Source organism: Bacillus rossius, chromosome 3 (genome assembly GCF_032445375.1).
Source record: "Bacillus rossius redtenbacheri isolate Brsri chromosome 3, Brsri_v3, whole genome shotgun sequence".
Classification (NCBI taxonomy): domain Eukaryota; kingdom Metazoa; phylum Arthropoda; class Insecta; order Phasmatodea; family Bacillidae; genus Bacillus; species Bacillus rossius.
Genome location: NC_086332.1, coordinates 79,434,771 through 79,456,414, shown reverse-complemented (window position 1 = coordinate 79,456,414; position 21,644 = coordinate 79,434,771). Strand labels below are relative to the sequence as shown.

The window sequence follows — 21,644 nt, the reverse complement described above, 5'->3', positions numbered from 1 at the left end:
TGAGGAAAAATTTTTTTTTAATTTTTCTAACTTTTGTATGATAAAATCTACCTCTGCATACTTTTATGAATAAAATTGAATCATTTTTATTGAATTATCACTATTTTGTATGGATACAAAGGAGTGAAATGAAATGTACAATTTAATTAATAAATTTACTTTTATTTTCATTCATTAATTCAAATATATTTTTTACTTTTGAAATGTTGCGTGCGCTGTATTTATTTTTACAAGTACAAAAAAAAATTCGCAGCTGCTGGGAGTCGAACCAACAACCTTTAGATCAGAAATTAGCAATGCTGACCGCACGGCCATGAGGCCATACTTGAAAAATAAAAGTTTCAAATGTCATATAAGGTACATGTTTATAAAAATTTTGATCACGGTAGGGGAATAATATTATTTCGTTTTTATAACACAATTTTATAACAAATACGCATCCCAACTACACCAAACTTATTTATAATGTGTTACAATATTTTTTAAAACATTGTGCAAAAGATCCCGGGTGTAATTTGAATAATTATGTGTAACTGTAAAACACCATTGTTGGTTCAAAACGTATTTGAATATTCAACATTACTTTTAAATAACTGTACCGATTGTGCTGAAAATCGGTGGACGATCGTTAAATTACATAATACTAATAATTCAAACGACGAAAATATGATTGAAAAGTCAAATCGAGTGGAAGAGAGATGCCGCGCATGCGTACAATGAGCATGAAGAGATGCCACGCATGCGTACAATGAGCAAACAGGACACATCCGTAGTGGGACACTTTTTCGTGCGTGCAGCCGGCGTTCATTGATTTATTAGACGTCACGTCAAAAAGTATTTATGAAAAAAAAAATACATACTAAACTGAAATCATACTCAAGTGAGGAAAACAAAATTAATTTCAGCCACTATATAGATAGCACAGTCTCAAAATAAAGGAAATATATTCATTAATCTAAACTGAACAAATGGGGAAATAATATATGTAGTCAGATCAAAACGCCTTGATATGTGTTACGCAATTTATTTTATTTTAAAATTATAAATAAATGATTCAAATGTTAAAAAATAAGTGATTTTCAAATATTTCACGTCAGCTTATGCCGTCATCTGGTGGGATTGCTGCGATATCATTTTCGGCTTCAAGTCGCCTGCCAGCAAGCGACAGATGAATACCCCTGCAAACATATAACACTCGTTTCAGATTCAGAGAGGGCTTGACAAAATCATGTGAGATTGGTGCACAAACTACTAGCTCTCTGCAGCTTAACTGCCAACTCTTAAGAATTTGGGATTATTTGGGGATCAATATGATCCAGATGTGCAGGTATCTAAATAATAGAGTACTATGTATGTGGAATTCACTCCAATATCATAATAATATTTGAGTGTGGTACTAGATTGAAATTGAGAAAGAAAAAATAATTTTTTTTTGAAAAAAAAATGGCAAATATTAAAAATATCTGTAGTATGAAAAAACAAACACAGAAAAAAATAAATACACACATTCTCCAAACTGTTTATAAATTCTACATACTATGTATAAATGTCTAATACAATTTAAATGAACTCTCTTCACTTTGAAATTGCAATAGTGACTCAAACACCAAAGCAGCAGCACAATCTTGTGTCAGGACACTGAACTATTGAAGCCCAGACTACCAACCTAGTCACTGGCCGAGCAAAGTTCACTGCTGTGCACAAGAGTGAATATGCTTGTCTTTCTGAGTAAAAGGAAAGTTAAAAAAAAAATCTAACATACAGATTAAATGTTAAATTATGTTCCTTAAAACTTATCTAAATAAAAAGCTACACTGGTACATTCTGAATATTTAAGTTATACTGAATCTTAACATCTATGGGACACTGAAATATATGTACATGAAATCTCGCATGAAACGTACAGTGAATTGTAAACGTAAGCGTACTGTTGAAAAAGCTTTAATTAACAAATACCAAAAATATGCAAGTATTTTATGAGCATGTAAAAACATACATAAATTATGTTTACTTTATTTACAGAATTTTGATAAGGAAAAGCACATGATTGAAATGAACGTTTACATAGTTTTATTGAGCATTATTTTTGTACCATATATCAATTTACTGTCTACAATTCATATAGTTTTGGCAAACAGTGAAACGTATTATATATATATATATGACAACCCTGCCATCTATATAAGGACCTGGAATTATGCTAACCGTCCAAGATACGGCATCTATTGTAGCATGCAAACACTTTGGAACCAGCACCGTGTCAGCAGCATCACAGGAGCATCTGCCAGCACCATCCTATTGTAGCATGGCCTTAAGGCTCGATCTTATAACAATTATTCCTATGTCCAAATGGTACAATTTTCATGTCTCACAGCTCGTATCATCATCAGAACACACCAATTTTTTTTTGCCTGTGTGAGACTATACTGATAAAAAATGTTGAACTGAAAAATTTTGCACCTAATACTTAAAAATAACATAAATAAAAATTTTTAACATTAAATTACCCATTCAAAAAGTTCAAAAAAATATATCCATACAGCTCATGGAAATTATCGTATGACAATTTGAAGTATGATGAATTTTTGGGTATCTGAACAATAATTTTCACATAAAAAGCCAAGCAAATCTCTAATTTTTGTTTCAGTAATTTACTTGAACGAGCATGTACCCCAGAGCTGTTCCATCACTATTTACCAACTTCCACCCCTACCGAGTTGATGCATGGACTTCCTCCCCCCCTCACCCTGCGAAAGACTCCCAGAAAAACTGGATCTCCCGCAGAGGGATTACCATGGCTGACCACAGAGAACATGCAGCATTAGAAAGCGGCCTCTGCACTTACGTGTGCAGAGATAAATTTACCACTTTCTTTGATTTTTAGCTGTACCCCGTAGTGAAAATTAACTTACTTCAACATGAAAATATTTTTATTTTAAATTTGACCAGCTAAAATCTCATTTCATGTACACAAATAGCAATGACTTTACAAATGCAAAGAACTGACTGTCAATAATAAACACAGTCGCCTGATTCGTACAACTAAGGTGTATTTCCTCTGAGGCAACAAGCGACAGGCGATGGGACATTTTATTGCTGTGTCGCATGCAACATGTTTCCTGTCGTTTGTACAAGAATCATTTCCACCGTCGCTTATGGCAGGAAACATATTGCCTGTTGTCTACCTGTGTACACTGCTTTCTACAAACACATGCAGTTCTTTGTCAAAATGGAAAAAATGATAGCAGTTGTTGTATTTTTGTTCTAGAATGCCGCAAAGTAAAAAAGGAAACTCTGTTGGTGGAGAAGGAGATATTCTTAGAGAGTATAGAACTTACAGATGATTTTGTGACGAAGCTAATGGCCAACGAATAAGCCCTCTTCAAAATTTTCTCTAGAATATGTGAAGAAGATTACGATAACATTCTATTACAGTTATCTTTATCTATTTTGAATATAGGGCCAAATATTTTGTTGGCTAGTGTGTTGCAGGCCGCTCTGTACCACGAACATAAAAAATATACCATATTCAATATTCATTACAAAGACAGTTTTTTTTTTTACTTGTGATAATTTGTCATCATTTTGCAAGATGAAAATGTATCTTAAAAATAATTAATTACATTTAAATCAAACATGTATTATATTAAAGTAGGCTTTACTTTAGGTCTGCCAACCAATATTTTTTAAAGTTTATAAAATAAAATTTCTGAAAATATGAAGTTGGATGAATAAATCATATTTAAAACAAAATGAATAACAGTATTAAATTTTTTTACATTACTAATCATATTTAAGAAGGAAAAATTATTTCAGAAGAAAAAATAAAATTGTCGGCGGCCCAAAAAATTCACATGGCAGGCTGTATGTGGGCTGCAGGTTGCAGACCAATGTCATAGAAAAATATGAGCCAAAAATAAGGAAATCTGAAACCAATTAGCAGTTTTTAGTACCACCAGGAATAATATTGTTGGTAATGCTAGGGTTTCTGATTACTAGAGAAATCTATAAATAGCCAAGGTTTATCTTAACAATTTCTTCTCCCATTAAATCACATATTTCATTTTCCACCCTGTTAATTAACAACTAAACTAAGCCGCCATTTCTTTCACTATGTTAAGTTTAAAATTATTGTTTTTTATTATGGGAGCTGAACATCCCACAGTATTGGTAACTGCCTGTATTACTCAATAAAAGCTTGGATCACTCAAGTTGCCTCCACATGTCACCTGTTTCCTGACCAGAAAGGAAAGCTCGGCAACAGCTGGCGACACCCGACAGGCGACATGATTCTCAGAAAGAGTGACGCGTTCGACACTGTTGCGTGTGCCATGGGACATCTGTTGAACCAGCGTGAATACTCTGGGCTTGGCAGCAATGTCGCATTCCACATGTTGCTGAAATGTTGCCTCAGTGGAAACATGCCTTAAAACTTTCTTTTCATTTTTCTTTGAACGTATTTGCGGTCATTTAGCGCACTGTTGTCATGATTTTGTTTACATTACCCTATAGCCTATACTACAAACACAAAAAATAAAACTTCTATGCAAGCGCCATACTCAAAATTTTGTAGACTTTGCTGCAGTAACAACAGTTTCTTAAAATGGGCTTTGAATATCCTTTTCCACATAAATATTATTCATACGGTGCATCATTGAAAAGAAATAAAAGTACCAAATACATGTCTATTTTACTGTCCGCCTAGCTGAAAATACGTAAAGTGAGAAAAATTAACAATTCACAATGAACATGGATGAAGCACCATAGTTACTGCACAAACACAATAATTACCATAACTGAACTACAGTTACTGTACAAGCAGCATAGTTACTAGAGAAGCACAATAACTACCATCAATGATGCACCACAGTTACTGTAAATAAAATGATATATACTGGGCAAATGAAATGTTACGGCTCTGCTACTTTACCCACCGAGCTTAAGCACAATATTATTGTACATACACCCCAAATATTCTTGTATTGGGCGTATGGTGTATGCAGCAATAATGAACTTGAATATTTAAAATAGCAATAAAATTACAGTGTCTATCTATTCTAAATTAACATTCTAAATTTAAAGTCTTTAACTGCAATGCAACTGGACAAACACATTTTAGTTTTCTTGTGCTTATAATATAATTTAAAAGAGCTAATCCTATTATTTTTATTAATAAGTACTAGTTGCTTATACATTTTTGTACGAAAAATTCCAATTGCTTGACTGCTAAATTACAGTAGTAAAACTCTGTAGTAGTAAAATACTGTAGGTAGGGACTCTAGGCTACTCTGCAGTTAGCACTATTATAGTGGTTCAAAATAGTGGTGCACCGATGCGGATACCGATGAATCGTAATCGGCGATTATGAGTACTTTCCGATTAATCGTAATCGGAGATTATCTTAACGATTACTTTGCCGATTATTTACGTCCTGGCGTAATTAAGTAGGTTTTTACCGTGTAATATTTTGTTACACATTTTAGGACGAAATACGGTAATATTTGTATATATTACAAAATTCATCTAACTGCGTCATATCATAATTACAGATATTTCGTTAAGTTTAATACATCTCATTGCCTCAAACAATAAAAAAATGCATTTTTCTTACACGTTTATTTACGTTTCGTCTTTTGTTTAGTGGCCTTGTACATTACGTATAGCCAGAGAAGTAATAAATATAGTTTAAAAAACTAAAGAAACATGCTTTTAAAGATTATCAAACTAAAAAGTAAAAAATAATTTTAAAATTAAATTTATGACAATAGTATATAAGCAATACTAGTATAAATGAGAAAAAAGCTTGAGGCGCTTTGTGCCATATTTTTTGAATATTAAGCGCCCCATGCTTTTTTCTCATTTATACTAGTATTGCTTATATACTATTGTCATAAATTTAATTTTAAAATTATTTTTTACTTTTTAGTTTGATAATCTTTAAAAGCATGTTTCTTTAGTTTTTTAAACTATATTTATTTTTAACTTTTTAGTTTGATATTCTTTAAAAGCATGTTTTTTAGTTTTTTAAACTATATTTATTTTTAACTTTTTAGTTTGATATTCTTTAAAAGCATGTTTTTTTAGTTTTTTAAACTATATTTATGTATAATTATCATAGGGAAATGAGTTACCGACACTACCTATTACCATCTGAGATAACTATTTGGAGTTGCAACGTCACAAAGAAATGGTAAAGTCTCTACGAATCATTTGCAGTTAGATGTATGGATAGTGATGGGTCGAGACTCGAAAAATCGAGCGAGTCGAGTCGAGTCGAGCCGGCGAAACTAAACTCGACTCGAAAACCGAGTTGATTAAGATCGTGTCCTCGAGTCTCGTCAAAGTTTAGTTTTTGGCTCGACCATAATGTTGCACAATTTCCAATCGTGAAGGTACTTATCTAAAACCATGCACTTTCAAATAAAATAAAATGTATTATTTTGGCCTGCCTAGTGGAAAACCTCTGATCCAACACTGAAAACCTTGAAAATGAAGTCGAAATATTATTTATTTTCGATCGTGTATAACCGCAAACAGTGCATCCCATCATTCATTATGCACTTAATATTTCTAATTGCAACAAAATACCTTTATTTAACTATAACGGAATTAAGAAATGTTCTCTAGATTCAGTCATGAACAAGACCGCGAACATCGTCAATATTCGGGCAGCTTTGGAAGTAAATAATATTACTAAACACTAGACAGCCGCCATTTTAACTCTGGGCCAATGGCCTACGTAAGTCATCTTACAGTCAGGGAATGTTGCCACTTTGACAAATCAATATCAACAATAATTGAAATCTCCAACCAGTTTTCCATGGCCGAACGGAAAATTGAGGCTGTTGATGTTTATGTTTAAACTTGAAAGTAATTTTTGCGTCGCCGGCGTCACATCAATCATAAACGGTTTAGTATTAGTGGAATGGATATGTTTGTACGGCCTGGGACGTCACAAAGTGACGAATAGAAATCAAGAGCAGAGATTTGGGAATTTTTTGAAAAAATTGATCATCAGACAGCTAGATTCAAGTGCTGCAAAAAATTTTACAACACTCCGTCATCAACAACTTCAATTCTGATTCGTCACTTGGATGTGCATTTTTACTTAAGTGTCAGTATGAAGATAAAAAAAAAAGACAAAAAATCAAAATGTGTAGTGCAACTTTCAATAATTATATTATATTACGAAATATTTAACTTATATTTATTTCACTCATCATTCTGCCACTTGAACCTCGACAAATTTCCATGAGTTTGGCTCGAGTTCAACTCGAAGACAAATTTCTATGAGTTCGACTCGAGCTCGACTCGAAGATAAATTTCTTTGTTTAACTCGAACTCGACTCGATGCTGAAATAGGGTGACTCGACCCATCACTATGTATGGATATAATATTAGAATTTACCGGGGAAAAAAAAAAACATTTTTTTTTTCGGCGTGGCCGGGAGTAGAACCCACGATCGCTGAATCCGAAAGCTGACGTCACAGAAGTCGCGCGCCTCAGACCGCTCGGCTAACGAACGTAATGAAATGGGTGGGACATTTTACAGTGATGAGTCACTCACTCTTAGTCGAAAGAGTTACAGACGGACAGACAGAGTTACAGACGGACAGACAAACATACAGGTGAAGCTAATATAAAGCATGTAAAATAGATGGCACGCAATCAAAATACCACAAACAGTTGCAGTGGATTCTATGACAATCGATCTTTTCGAGTCGTAGTAGCGGTTCAAAATCGTGGTCCCGATACCTTCTAGTTTTTATCACTGCGTTTTACAAACTCGTTATGGGCGTCTTTGGTAACATTATCCGTTTGTTATTTGTATGTGACGTGAAAAGTGAAAAAGTATTTATAATTTTATATATTCAGTCAACATAAATAAAATCACATGTGCTAGAATTGGTTTTTAGTCATTTTTATATAATTATAGTGAGATGGCTAGTAGGGAGAAAAAAAGTGAAGTGTGGAAACATTTTTCTATAAACTCAAGTGAACAAAATAAAGCAGCATGTTTACATTGTTAAACAGTAATTTCTTGATGCAACCTTATGTGATAGTCGATTATAATGCTAGTTTTCCGCAACAAAAACTTACCCATTGTAAATTACAATTATTAGACTGTAGTTCAAGTTTACAATAACAAATATTTATATAGAATTTAATTTAATTTCCCCTTTCAATGACTAATAGTGTATTTTATATATTTTTATACTGTTATTATAACTGTATTCTCAATTTTACCTAATCTTGTTATTAAATTCACATGGGAATAAAAAATTTTGTGTGCATTATTACACTTAAAAAAATTTGTTCATTATAATCGGTAACTGAATCGGTATCTGCCGATTATTGCTCTCATAATCGGTAATCGAATCGGTAATCGGTAAAGTCATATCGGTGCACCACTAGTTCAAAAACCATCATGAGATACTAATGTGCAGTGAATACTTTTGTGTCATTATTATCCCATTAGTTGAGATTAAAAGGAAAATGACAAAAAAAAATGTTATGGTGACTACTTGAATAGAAAATGCTCAAATTTTTTTCTAGGGATGTGCGAAAGTGACTTCATCCACACGAAATAAAAGTGAAAATAAATTTATCAAGTTTCGCGAAAGTGAAACGAAAATGAATTTTTCTATGAGATAAATCTATTCTTAACGAAAGTTAAGCGAAATTTTTTAATTAACAAAGAAAAAAAGTGCCCCAAAATTTGCTCTCCAGTAATAAATTCTATTACATAAATCATTTTGGTGCCTTTTGATGTATCTAAAAATGACAAATTCATATACTCATGTTTGATGACATGCTAGCAGGATACAATATAACCTCAAATGTCATTTGAAATTTTCTACAGATGACGAACCAATAAAATGCTTGTGTTACTCCAGTTTAAGGTTGAGATGCACTAAAGCTACATGAACTTGTTTCAGATTTAAAATTAGGCTTTTCTAATTATCCTATCATCTGTTCTGTTTTGGCACATCATGCCATGCGCGAGTTGTTTCGTTCATGTTCATCACGTGTTGCATCAGGCACGCAAGAATAGGATATTTATGTAATATTTAATATAGGTAATCAACATCCGCCCTAGACAACAACACATCCCCATGTCATTCGTAAATTTCAAGAATCAATCCAGATCTTTCAGCGCACAGACTATTTCCTTTACAGTCGTTCACAATGTCACAGTCTATGATAATATATTTATCACGTGCATGGTACTGACGAAAAAACACGCGACTACTGCGGAACTGCTGCGGAACAGCCGCCATCTTGCACCACTGTCACACATGGCTAGCTCAGGAAGCTGTAGACCAGGCAAAGGGACATTGTCAAAACAAAACATAACAAATGGTTGCTGCCAAGTGGTCATTACACGCAGTGACTTGTTGACCTTTTTGTCTAATTGGCTGTATATTATGAGGATTTGAAATGGCGGACAGAGTATGTAAAATTTAAATAAAACCGACGACAATGTTTTTGTTTTGCTGTGCGCGAATAAAAGTAGGTACATTCTTTGTTTATGTGTATACGGTAAATACTAAATAGTGTACTAACAGTTCTGGAATATATGTTTTACGAATATAGTACCTACACTACTGTTTGAAGGCAAATGAATCAGGTAATTTTTCAAATATTGCATGATTTTGTTTTGATATCACGTTTGAATTTTGTTTACTTTATCGGCCATGTTTGTTCACATTATGATTTTACCGTATTTTCATTAACGTGAGTTTTTTTCATTACCACGTAAATTAATCAACTGAAATCTTTTTCTAATTTATGTCGTTATATGATTTGCATATGTTATTACGTTATTAGTAATAACATATGCAAATCATATAAAGACATTACATTTTTAATAAATTACGAGTTCTTTTTCAACTAGAACAAACGAACTTCGGTAAGCTATTGAACTTTCATTTGGCTCAAAATATTTAGCTAAAAACGAACTTCAACAGATGAAATTCTTACCGAAATCGAAAATGAAAGTAGCAAAATTTCTATTTTGGTTTCGGTATACCGAACATTCGCACAACCCTATTTTTTTCCCTACTCGACTCGACATTAAAATTTGCTACTGTGCACCACTACTGAATAATATTAACAAAGAAATGTGTATGAGTTAATAGGGCAATCAAAAAATAAAAATAATATTATTATTGGTATTATTACATGTCTCCCCTCTCACAACAGTGAAAGTATGATGAAGATTTTAATGCAAGGTCCATTGATTTTTTTTTAAAGAATGTTTTTTTATATTATTAAGGAATGAAACATTTGACTGTATTCGGAAGTCTGTATTATCAGTGTCAAACTGGTAAAGTTTATATTATAACTGCTCTGTCCTCTACGGAGTTTTGTGTTATTTATCATGTAATCAGTGGTGGAAAAAAAACATTTTTATACTTATTTTTGTATTTATGTTTGGATAATTTGGTTTACTAAACAAACAACTGGTTTAATGTAAAACAGCTTCTTTTATATTTCTGACATGCTGGCTTTTGTCAAAATCTCCACGGCCCCAATGAATTGCATGTTGATGAGCTTGAGACAAACAAAGTAAACCAACAGGAGGGAGGTCAAGGTGAAATGCAAGAGCCAGAATTTTGGAATTTGTTGACAGAGAAAATGCCTGTTGTGTATCAGTACTCCGACTTAGTCACAGCAGAAAATGATCTTCATGTTTGTGGTGAAACGACTGACAGTGAACTAAGAGACTCAATACGAACAAGGAATCAATTAGTTCAGAAGACAATGAAGGGGTGAAGGAATGGACTGTGATGTCCCTACTCAAGCGAAGCCTTGGATTGCATTAGCAATTTTTAGAGGTGCAACAACTGAAGAACTAGCCAAATTGCAACAAGTTGAAACTTTTGTCATTTAAAATAGTGTGAAGAAACTAAAACAAAAGACTCTAGACAAATTTTTCAATAAGGGCGTGAAATTCTCTATGTTTGTATTAATTCACCATGCTAAATGTAAAATTTTAATAATGCATAGTGAATTCTAAGTGGCAAATTTTTTTTAGATTAAAAGACATGAGCTTTGAATTAATATCATGTAATACAAACAAAAATACTGTATTTATTCGCTAATGAAAGCACATATTGTGCCAATTTTGAGTTTACAAAATGTAGTGCAACACTAATGAGTTTTACACTTTGGGTATCAATTAAATATACAGGAAAGCACCAGTACAACGAACTTCAGTTAAACGAACACTTCACTTAACCGAACTCATTGTTTGGTCCCGCCAAAAACGTATATAATAACCTTGAATTTTATTTCATCTTAACGAATTTTACGACGGTCCGTTTCTTCCTGAAACAAAAATATTCACTTGAACGAACAACCTTGAGGCAAATTTTGAAAAAAATTACCATCCAAAAACTTGTACTTTATTTTTAATTTTCTTATTCAAACGTAACAGCGTGTACGTAAACAAAAACAATAACGGAACTAGTATGTGTGCGCATGTACTGTCGACATGAGTAGATTAATTCTCGTGTTTTGAAATAATAATGGGATGGTATTACGTCCGTTGTACGATACAAATAGTACATATTCTCGGACTTTTCGTTTGTTGGCTACTTACATCACGATAATTTTTGTACGGTACTTTGGCTAACCTGTGCTGCAGTGTTGCCAGACGTACCCGAATTCGGGTACGCATACCCGAATTACTGTGTCTGTACCTGGTACCCGAGAAGACTTGCTCGGGTACGCAAATGTACCCGAATTTTAGAAAACGAAAAAATCAATGTTTTATAACAGTAACTTTTTTTAGCTAATTTTTGTGAGATAACTCTAGAGTTAAGTTTGACCCAACATACTTGGAATATATTGGGGATTTACAGGTGAACTAATAGTAAATATGAAATATTTTCGTGTGTAGAACCACTTGATTGAGTTACTTGTTTTTATGTAGGTATTACTACTCCTGCGTTTTTAATTGTGCATGGTTTACATGAATTAAATTATTCAATGAGTCTTTTTTCAATTGAAATTGCCTGGTAAACGTATGTAACGTCCGAGTTATTTGGCTATTTATATTTATTTCACTTAATTGACAAATGCAAATGTTTATGCAGACCTGCAACCACAGACATCAAACCAACTACATGTCACTGCTGGAGACGATTTATCTTTTGATGACTGAATTTCCCACAAATAATCCCTGAACTTTCTATAAATCGTTAAACACACGTGTCATATAAAAATTTGTGTAATTTTTTTTTGCGAAAGTCTGTCGCACTTCTAAAACCACGATTTACGAGTGTATATAGAAACAGTTATGTACATAACTACAATTTAACCCCAATAAAAAATTTGGTGTTTAAAGCGATGTCAACTACAAGAAAACACACACACTTAAAAAACCAAATTTTATCCTGTTTATGCTACAAAATTACGGAGTGTAAACACACGGTCAAGAACTACACAGAGGTAATGTACTACAAAAATTGACGGTACTATTCTCTCACAAAGCATTCAATCATTCGGAAAGCTTGATACATAGGTACAGTATTCTCAAAAATAGTACATATCAACTGATATTACAAACCAATCTTAAAAAAATTATATGCCCATTTGTTCACCAGTAATACTCATAAAAAGAAGCAGTAGCATAGCCATGCGTTAAGAGGGTCTGGTATTGTTTAAAAAAAGAGGGGTAGTTGGGTGTGAAACACTCTTCACTGTACCAGGAAAAGTTATATATATAGGTAATGCTTTTGAAGATCTTATATTCATTTTAATTTACTTTTTATCATATAATATAATTGAACTGGTAACTAAAAACTATAATATTATCGAAGTTATTTGTTCCTGACCTCTAAATTATCCTTTTTTTTTTATTTGAGACCTAATCTACCCCTTCCACCTCGTTCTGCCAAAACCACACGTTTTAATATTGTTCACAAGGGCCTTGAAACTATAAAAGTTTTCTATGAGATTGTGTCATATATGAAATTTTTTTTGTTTAAGAAGATGGCTATTTATTTATGTTTTAATCTTTTTGTGTGTGTGTACCGGAATTATACCCGAAATAAGAAATTCTCGTACCCGTAAGTACTCGAATTTTGAGGTAAGTGTACCCGAATTTTGTGTGCTACGCCTGGCAACACTGCTGTGCTGTTTTAATTTATTTCTTGAAATTCATTTTTTTCACCATATTGTTTTTGTCGTGTCTACAGACGTGAAATTTTTTTCCTTTTTTCAATAGTGTTGTGTCACAGAATAAATATTATTCTGTGGTTGTGTTCTTCAGTGCCGGTTGTGGGAAGCCTACAACTCACGTAGTTTCGGTTCCCTGCAAGAATTTCCGAAGATTTCCGAAGTTTTGCGTTTCGGTATTAACGCCACTTCAGCCGCTAAATCAATGAAAACAAGCATGTTGTGACTAACCTAACCCAACCCTTCGATTTTTTTAATTTCAATTTTTGAGTGAAATCCAAAGTTGCACGAACGTGGTAGGAAACCGAAACTACGTGAGTTGTAGGCTACCGGCCGGTTGTAGAAATGAAGCGTGTATCTGGGGGATAAAAAAAAGAACGCAATTCTTCAAAACTATCGACCTAAGACCTAACTATTCAAAAGAATGGCCATGCTTGTCTTCAAATGTTTTGGAACACCACGCGTTTTGTAATGTATGCACGTTTGACTTTTCGATTGCACATGGTGGAAGGGATGACTGTAGAGGGCACATTGAATTAAAGAAACAGGCGGAACATTTTATAGTCATGACGAGCAATAAATCCATATCGTAGTTTTTTCGCTACATCTGAAAAAACGAAAGTAACGAACGCAGAGTTATTGTTTACAAGTTCTTTTGTTTGTCTTCTGTTGTTTGTTTATAAGACAGTTCTTATCCAACCAGGATAAAAGAAGCAAATAAAAATATAATTGTTCAAAAGTATAACTTTGAATACTTTGAATTGAAGGTTGAAAATTTACTGTAAAATTAATGACATTTCTTACATATTCAGATGATTGTATTGTTCAAATAGTTTTTTTCTTCGATTCATTAATTTTCATTGTATTCATATACATAGGCCTACATTTTTAATTTTTTTTGCATATTATTGTCCTTTGTTTTCTCTTGTGTGTGCCATACTTCCTCAGGAAAAATTTATTGTGCATGATTTACGCGTACTTTTTTAATATAATTGTCATTACTGATGGGTGTGATTTGAGGTTGGCAGCTCTGCCTACAATGTGTCTCCTGACCATAGACAAAGCATCAGCAGAGAGTATGTGAACAGGTTCTTCAAGCGGCCATAGACTAATGACTGAGATACTGAACCTTAAAACACTTAAGGTGTTTCATGTGTTTATCGGTATACATATTTATAACAATGCTTATGTTTCAGTATAAAGAACTTCAGTATAACAAACTCAACTATTTTTTGGTCCCTTCATGTTCTTTATAGTGAAGCTTTCCTGTAATTCTATGTGGTTTAATGTGTGAGTATATAATAAGTCTATGTTTTTAACAAACATAACCTAACCAGAAGGTATAATCTGATGATGTTCACCGCTGCGCATAAAGCACCTTAGAGTGCTTCTGTGCGTTGTTACGTCAGCCAAGGTTCTCCCCTAGTAGCTAGCTGCTGCGCTGGCTTTCAAATATAGGGGGAAATCTAAAAATAAACTAGCCTACACAGGATGGGAAGCCTTCGCCCCTCCCTTCACGCAACCTTCTTCTCGCAATTCTTTTATTTTCCTTTCTCAGCTTCATTTACCTCCCCTCCTTCAGGACGTGACCGTGGCCCCAGCTGCTATCTTAGCTGTGTTACGTTGCTCCCTCATGTGTCAGACCAATTCATTCCTGATTAAAACGAAAACTATTGTAGATACAAAAAAAATCATAGAGACCTTTTCAATTTGGAATTTAATTTGCTATAACTTTTATTTCATGCATTTTCACTAAAGTGCACCTTTTAGAGTTACGGTGTGAATTTAACACATTTTTAGAAGGTTCAGGAATCTTAACTTTGACTTCAATTTTCTAGGTTATTATGAGTATTTGTTCTTACAACAATTTTTTCCGCCATCGTCAGCTCTCGTAGTAACGAGGTTCCAGTGTACATGTAAATGATATATTATATTCAGGTAAAGAATGAATTATTCGTTATGTACTTTTTTGCAAAACAGTAGTGGAAAAAAATCTTTTAATACTTGTTGCATGTTCAAAATGTTGCTCATTGTTCTTGTTTTTGATTATGAAGTCCTATTAAATATCAAAAAAGGGTATTTATATTGCACAAATTACATAATCTCACCCGTGAACATTGGTATGTGACAAGCATATGAGCTATAATATGTCAAGTATTAGTAAGCAAACAAATATTCGTTATTTCGAAGTATTAGTGTTCGAGGTCAAATTGAATACAAATACGTAGTTTATTATTCATATTCTTATCCAAAAATTTGAATATTCACACAAGCCTATTGAGAACAGATGAGTAATGCTTGCATCATGTTAAAAGCAGTCACAGAATGAGCTGCAGTAATTAGAATGCTGTTTGGCAGCCACTTTTGTCATAGATGAGCAAGTGTTATGTTGAGTGGAGGGCTGGTTTTCCTCCTGCTTTTTCAAGTAAAACTACAATTTTTAAGCGTTACAAAATTTTTGATCGCATGCAGGGGATAGTTAGGAATGTGGTGGGGGAAACGGAAGAGGAGATGTCTGGGGAGAGGAACAAATTACGCAGCATACTTGCACACATGCATTCTTGCATACCTGCATACTTTTATACCAGCATATTGCTTACTTTCACACGTGCATACTTACATAATAGCATAATTTAGCACTTGCGTTCCTGCACACATAATTTTTTTTATCTGCGACCTCAGCCAAAGAGAATTATGTTTCCCATACCTAATAATATAATAAGCAAGAAGTTTCACTTCTGTCAAGTATGGACTCCACACACACACTTTTTTTAAAAGCTAGATAGAAATTAAATTTAGAGGAAAAATGTGCATGAGTGTTGGCAACACAGGACACACAGAGTAAGTTATTTAAGTTCATAAACTGTTTCGGAGCCATGGGAGGAGTTATGTTCTCTCTTGACTACGCCATAGCAAGGAACTTACAGCATGAGTATGAAGACTATCATCTGGCTGCCAAAAGTCACCCAGAATATGGCGGCTGGGAACGTGTTGATGGTGGCGTTGTACACCTGAGTGTAGATCGCTGCGGAGAATAGAGGCACTGCGTTGTCAGCTGCCGAAAGAACTGCAAATACTTTTCCTGGAAGAAGATGTAACATAGTGTTACTTAGCTTAACATCTGTGCATAGAGGGGAAAAATTGAGGGTGTATTAAGTACATAGGTTTAAATATTGATAATCAAGTTTAAAATGCTACATTATGAAACCCAGTGTTCAAATTCATATTTTTCCACCCACCCACTTCTCCTGAGTGGGTGTGGAAGGAGTAGCAGCAATGCACAGTTTCAGTTACACCCACCAGTAGAACAATTTATTTGTAGAAACTTAATACTTCAAGTAACAAGAATTAATGGAGCAAGGTGCCACAGTGTTAAGACAATACTCTCATATTCCAGACACTCCAATTTCATATATCGGTCTGACCATCTGGATTTCGGTTTTCCACAATTGCCCAAAATCACTCCAGGCAAACGCTATGGTGCCCTGCCAGATTCATTGAACTGTTTTGTTGAGTTCAACTATCTCTAATAACCCAGCTGTTAAGCCAAATATATGAAAACGACTTGTTACAATTTGGCTTCTGTTTGGTTGCAAAAGAAGTAGAAGAAACAGCCACGAAAAAAAAAAAATATATTGTTTGTACTAAAGAAAATAATTATTTTAAAATTTCCATTTTAACAACCCACTATTTAAGATAGCCCACGTAACAAACCCACTTAGCAAGCCCACCATACAAAGTAAGGCACTGTTACATCTCTTCAGTCTCTCTTGATGACTGGGGGTAACTAGTGGATATTTTGGTTTCAAAAGGCAAAATAATAATTTCATTCAGACATTAGTTCCTCTGTTTTTATATTACTTTTGATTATTTTCAATTATATAATATAAGTATATAATATAAGTTGATTAACAGAAAACATATACAAAATGGGTTAATATCACATTATTAAAAGAATGGGCCGGCCCTTATTAGAAAATTATATAGATAATTAACACAATTTAAATAAAGTTTGTGACAATAAACATTTTAAAGAGTCGTAGGAAACTTCTGGCCGTCTGATCTAAGAAACGTCATAGTTGGATGGTAGTCCGAAAAGGTTTTAAAAACTGAAGGGCTGGTGGTTTGAAGATTGCTGGATGAAGTGGAACAGCTGACGGGGCATCAGAGGGCCTTAGTCATCCGGCCCATGGAGACTGATATGGTCCTTGGAAAATGCCTGGTACTTGGTCCCTGTCAAACAGGGTGATGTCTTCCAGGATCTGCCCGGTTGTTGAGCACACGAACCCGCCGCGTATGTTTCATGATTTTTAAAAAAAATAATTGTTTATGATAACTAAGACATGATAACTAAGACATGACTACTTGAGCTAGATCTACACGGACTGACTAACGCCTAAACACTACCGTTGTGGGAATCATCCCTTGTCTAGTTTGATCACATCTTAAAAGAAAAAAGGAGAGGCGTCCCGATGATGTAGATGCGAAGCAGTCAGTCCCGAATCACGGCGCGCAATAAGTTTGGGCGGCAGAGACTCGTAATTAAAAGGCGACGTTAAAGAAAGAAAGGGGGAGGCTTTGGCTTTCGGACCAAAAGGTTCCAAAGATTACTGAGGTACTTCTCGAGAAAGGCAGACTTCGATATCTCGAAGTTGGTGGTACTGCCCGATGTCAGCGCGACCTACTGAGGTGTGGCTGAACCAAGTAGAGGTCGTCTCGCACGAGGCGACAGTTAGCAGCATGGAGGGCTATGGAGCTGACTAGCCTCCTGGTGGCCTGGGAAGGAACTAAGGGGTACTGGTTACTGTGGGAGATGCCCGAGGGCAGGCATTCATCGGGCGTTCAAACTCCCATGGGAAGTGATTCGCAAAACTACCGCTAGGTGGCATAAGCATGTACATTTGGGACTAGCGTGGTGGCCTTGGGGAGAGGCCGACCCTGGCCGGGGTTAGTAGCCAGTCATCACTCTGGGCCAGCGTTCCCAGGAAAACTTGGAGAGGTGGGGGGTGTGAGGACTGCTGATAACAGTGAGAAAGTGGCTCTTCTGAGCACCGCGGCATGACTGAACGTTGGCGAAGATGATTTGCGATCATGTCCAGAAGTGCTCGCGTCAGGCGAGGTTGTGGAAGTGGCCTGCCCTAAGAGCTTGCAAGTCATAGCAGTTCTCGTCACGGATCGGAGGCAAATTAAAAGGCAACGTTCGTCCGCCAAGGCAGGGATAAAACGATACTGAATCTGACTGGCAAAAGACTTGACAAAAATCGGATCTAGGGCTGGGAAAAATTGGGGAGACAGGTCTGACAAAGGTTGAATGGGAGTGTACAGGAGGTGGAACAAGTTTAAGTTCTTGCAGCAAACGAATGACTAGTGACATTACTTAATTTTTTAAAAAAAATTCAAATTTAAATTGTGCCAAAAATACTAGTGGGCAGCACAGCACAATCCATTGACACAGAGCTTTGGTTCAAAATTTCATGCACACAATAAATTACTGTATTTGTTTGGGTACAAACTAAAATAACAGCTACATAAAGACTACCAATGAGTTTGTGATGCTTTATGAGATTTTATTTTATAAGCATCTATCATTTTGTTCCCAGAATAAAATTCAAAAATTAATCAGCCACTGACCTCGTTCTGAAATCGGCACAAGCTTCGAAGTGATTGATCTGAGTACGGGAGCTGCAACCGGGCCAAGGCCTACGATAGTACCTCCTGAAATTAAATACAGGATCACAAACATTTTAAGCTGTAATATATATATTGTAAAGAAAAAAAAAATCAACCTGCCAACATCATTGTTATCACCATATATCAACCTCTCATTTTGTCTTGATAACGTGCCAAGGTTATCTTAATACTTTTCTTATGAATCGAAAAAATGCTGACATAATTTTCATTTTTTTTTTTGCCATCCTGGTGAACATACATATTATTTATAGAAAATTTCAAGACCAAAGATCTATTTACATGCAGTAGTCATAAATGCAGATGGAAGCTGAGGTGTCTGTTTTTACATCCTCAAAATCAATCAAATTATTGAAACCTATCAATCCTGTAACCCTGATAAATTAAAAAACAAAATTTTAATCATCATTTTTGAGATTAACAATGCTTAACTGTGCTTTCTTCACATAAAAGCTGCTCAAAGTTTTAATTAAATACATATGTCAGATTCTTAAGAAGTTCAAGATGTGAAATCATGGCAAGGGTTTTCTCCTTTTCTCCACTGTATCTAATTATTAATTAATGTTACACAAATTTTTTGTCAGATCAATTTTATAGTTATATCTTATATACTGTTAACTATGTAAATTTTATATTTTGTTTAAATTATGCAATGTAGTGAAATTATATTCTTGACTGTTTAGTTCGTGGGCATAGATCCTGGGGAAAATGGAAGGGAGAAATCAAAAAGCCCTCGATGAGTGGACCCACTCATGCTTGCAAAATTGTAACTATGAAATGGATACAAACATTACCCAGCAGGCCCCCCCTGGGAGTTTCACAGATTTTCGTCCATGGTTCAGTTAATATTAAATAATTTTTTTTTTAAATTTAGTTTTCAATATGTAAAAGATTCATTAACAAGGTTACCTGGAATTCACTTGAATCACACATTATGAGCTATAAATAATTTAATCCAACAAGTTTTCAGAAGAAGAGAAAATAGATGAGATAATCAAAATTACAAAGGTTATTGCTAGAAACAGTTTTTAAAAATTTTATTGTGAAATATAATTTTAAAGAAATTGTATATGCACACTTATTAATAATACACATAACAGCAATGTATTTTAGTTTTGACATTCTTAACCGACAGTGACCCTGATAGGGAAAATTGAAGAAAAGAAGATCACAAAATTCTACAACATAATGGTACATAATAGATAACTGTAATATTTCCTACTTACATACACACACATCAGAAAAAATAGACATTACCACTTTGTTTCACCTATAGAAACATATCTCTCACTGGGCGGGCCTATTAAATACACATACCACAATGACTGTTCTTTGTCTACGTACTGTGAAGTTATCAAAGCTCCCTCCAACACAAACATGGCTGGCACATTTTGTGAGATACTGTTACATCAGAAAAATATGAGAGGAACAATTTTTAGGATAATGCCTTGTTGGTATAAGTAAATAGCTAACTTATTCCAAAATTCCTCATTACCTAGCATTTTATTTAATTGAATAATCAAGGATCTAGATGAAAAAGAATCAAGAACATGAGAAACAAACTATGGTGTATTGCTGTATTTATGCATCTAATTAATGCACTCTATAGAATTAATATTGAGACTTGAAAAAATGAGAACTGAAACTATGCAAACGATTTTACTACACAACATATAACTTTTAACAAACATAACGCAAATTATTATTTAAAAACTTCTAAATGATTTCTGCATTTGCTGATTATGTAGTGTCTTAAGTATCACATTTTATTACATGATTTGATCTTGAAAATAAATGGAATAATACAACTGATAAAGTAGTCATAATTTACGAAATCTAAAATTAAGGATGGTACTGACAAAGAAAACCGAAATCTAAAATCAAGAGTGGTATTATGACGTTGTTGATTTTAAGTTTCATTCCAGAAAGAACAAAATACCACAGAAAGTTAACGAGTCAGCTCTCAGGAATGCGAGACCACTGGCGGCCTCCCGTCCTCACCTACGTAGAAGAGCCAGGGCACCTCCGCCAGACCGAACACCACCCGCGCGAGAGCGTGTGCTGCCGCACCAACCAGCACCATCACCGTGTCTCTGAGGCCCAGCACCTTGTTCATGATGGGGACCCCCAGCAGCGTTCCTGGGACACACACACACCATCTCCCAGCCCGGAACAGCACGACGTCACCCAACATGCAAAACCTCTTATGTCAATCTCTAGGTTTCCAAGAGGATCAAAAAAAAAATTTGTCTTACGTTAAAAAGTTAAATACATAAAAATAATTTAGATTTTGGAAGATCGTTATTCAACTCATTGATTAAAAAAGAAATGCAAGGTCACCTTATTACACATTAGAAGTGAAACTTTACATTTCAATAATGCACTTGAATGATAAAACTAAACAAACAAGTACACACTGGAAGTTCACAATTGTACCAAAATGGTGACCAACACCTTCAAAGACTTATAGCTGTTGGACTCTACTTTAGTTGTTCTTTCTACTCCCTGTAATAGAGAATCCCACTCCTAAGCATTGTACTTATAAATATGCATTGATGAGTCATCGCTTTGACATAACCTACAGGCTGTAAAAATGTTTCACTTCAAAATGTTTCTGAAACCAGCTATTTGAAAGGAAAAATTTTATTGTGTTTTAAATGGTAGTCATACAATAAATAGTTATTGTTTTGCATGTTTATTGCATACAATGCAACAAATGTTTGCTGTTTTTCATTTGTGTATGAGTAAAAAATCATTTGAAAAAATA

At 34.4% G+C, this 21,644-nt stretch overlaps 1 protein-coding gene across 4 annotated transcripts in view; it reads right to left on the bottom strand.

Annotated features, from left to right (window-relative positions):
- Positions 1-1,008: 1,008 nt before the first annotated feature.
- The window catches only part of LOC134530946 (probable peptidoglycan muropeptide transporter SLC46), an 87,378-nt gene continuing 66,742 nt past the window's right edge, over positions 1,009-21,644 (bottom strand). For all 4 annotated transcript variants that reach the window (XM_063366282.1, XM_063366281.1, XM_063366283.1 and 1 more), the window contains 4 exons: positions 20,879-21,016; positions 18,821-18,904; positions 16,115-16,271; positions 1,009-1,178 (listed from right to left, as the gene is read on the bottom strand). In XM_063366282.1, the coding sequence (XP_063222352.1) occupies positions 1,094-1,178; positions 16,115-16,271; positions 18,821-18,904; positions 20,879-21,016 (464 nt within the window). In that variant the 3' untranslated portion in view covers positions 1,009-1,093. The remainder of the gene's footprint in view (positions 1,179-16,114; positions 16,272-18,820; positions 18,905-20,878; positions 21,017-21,644) is intronic.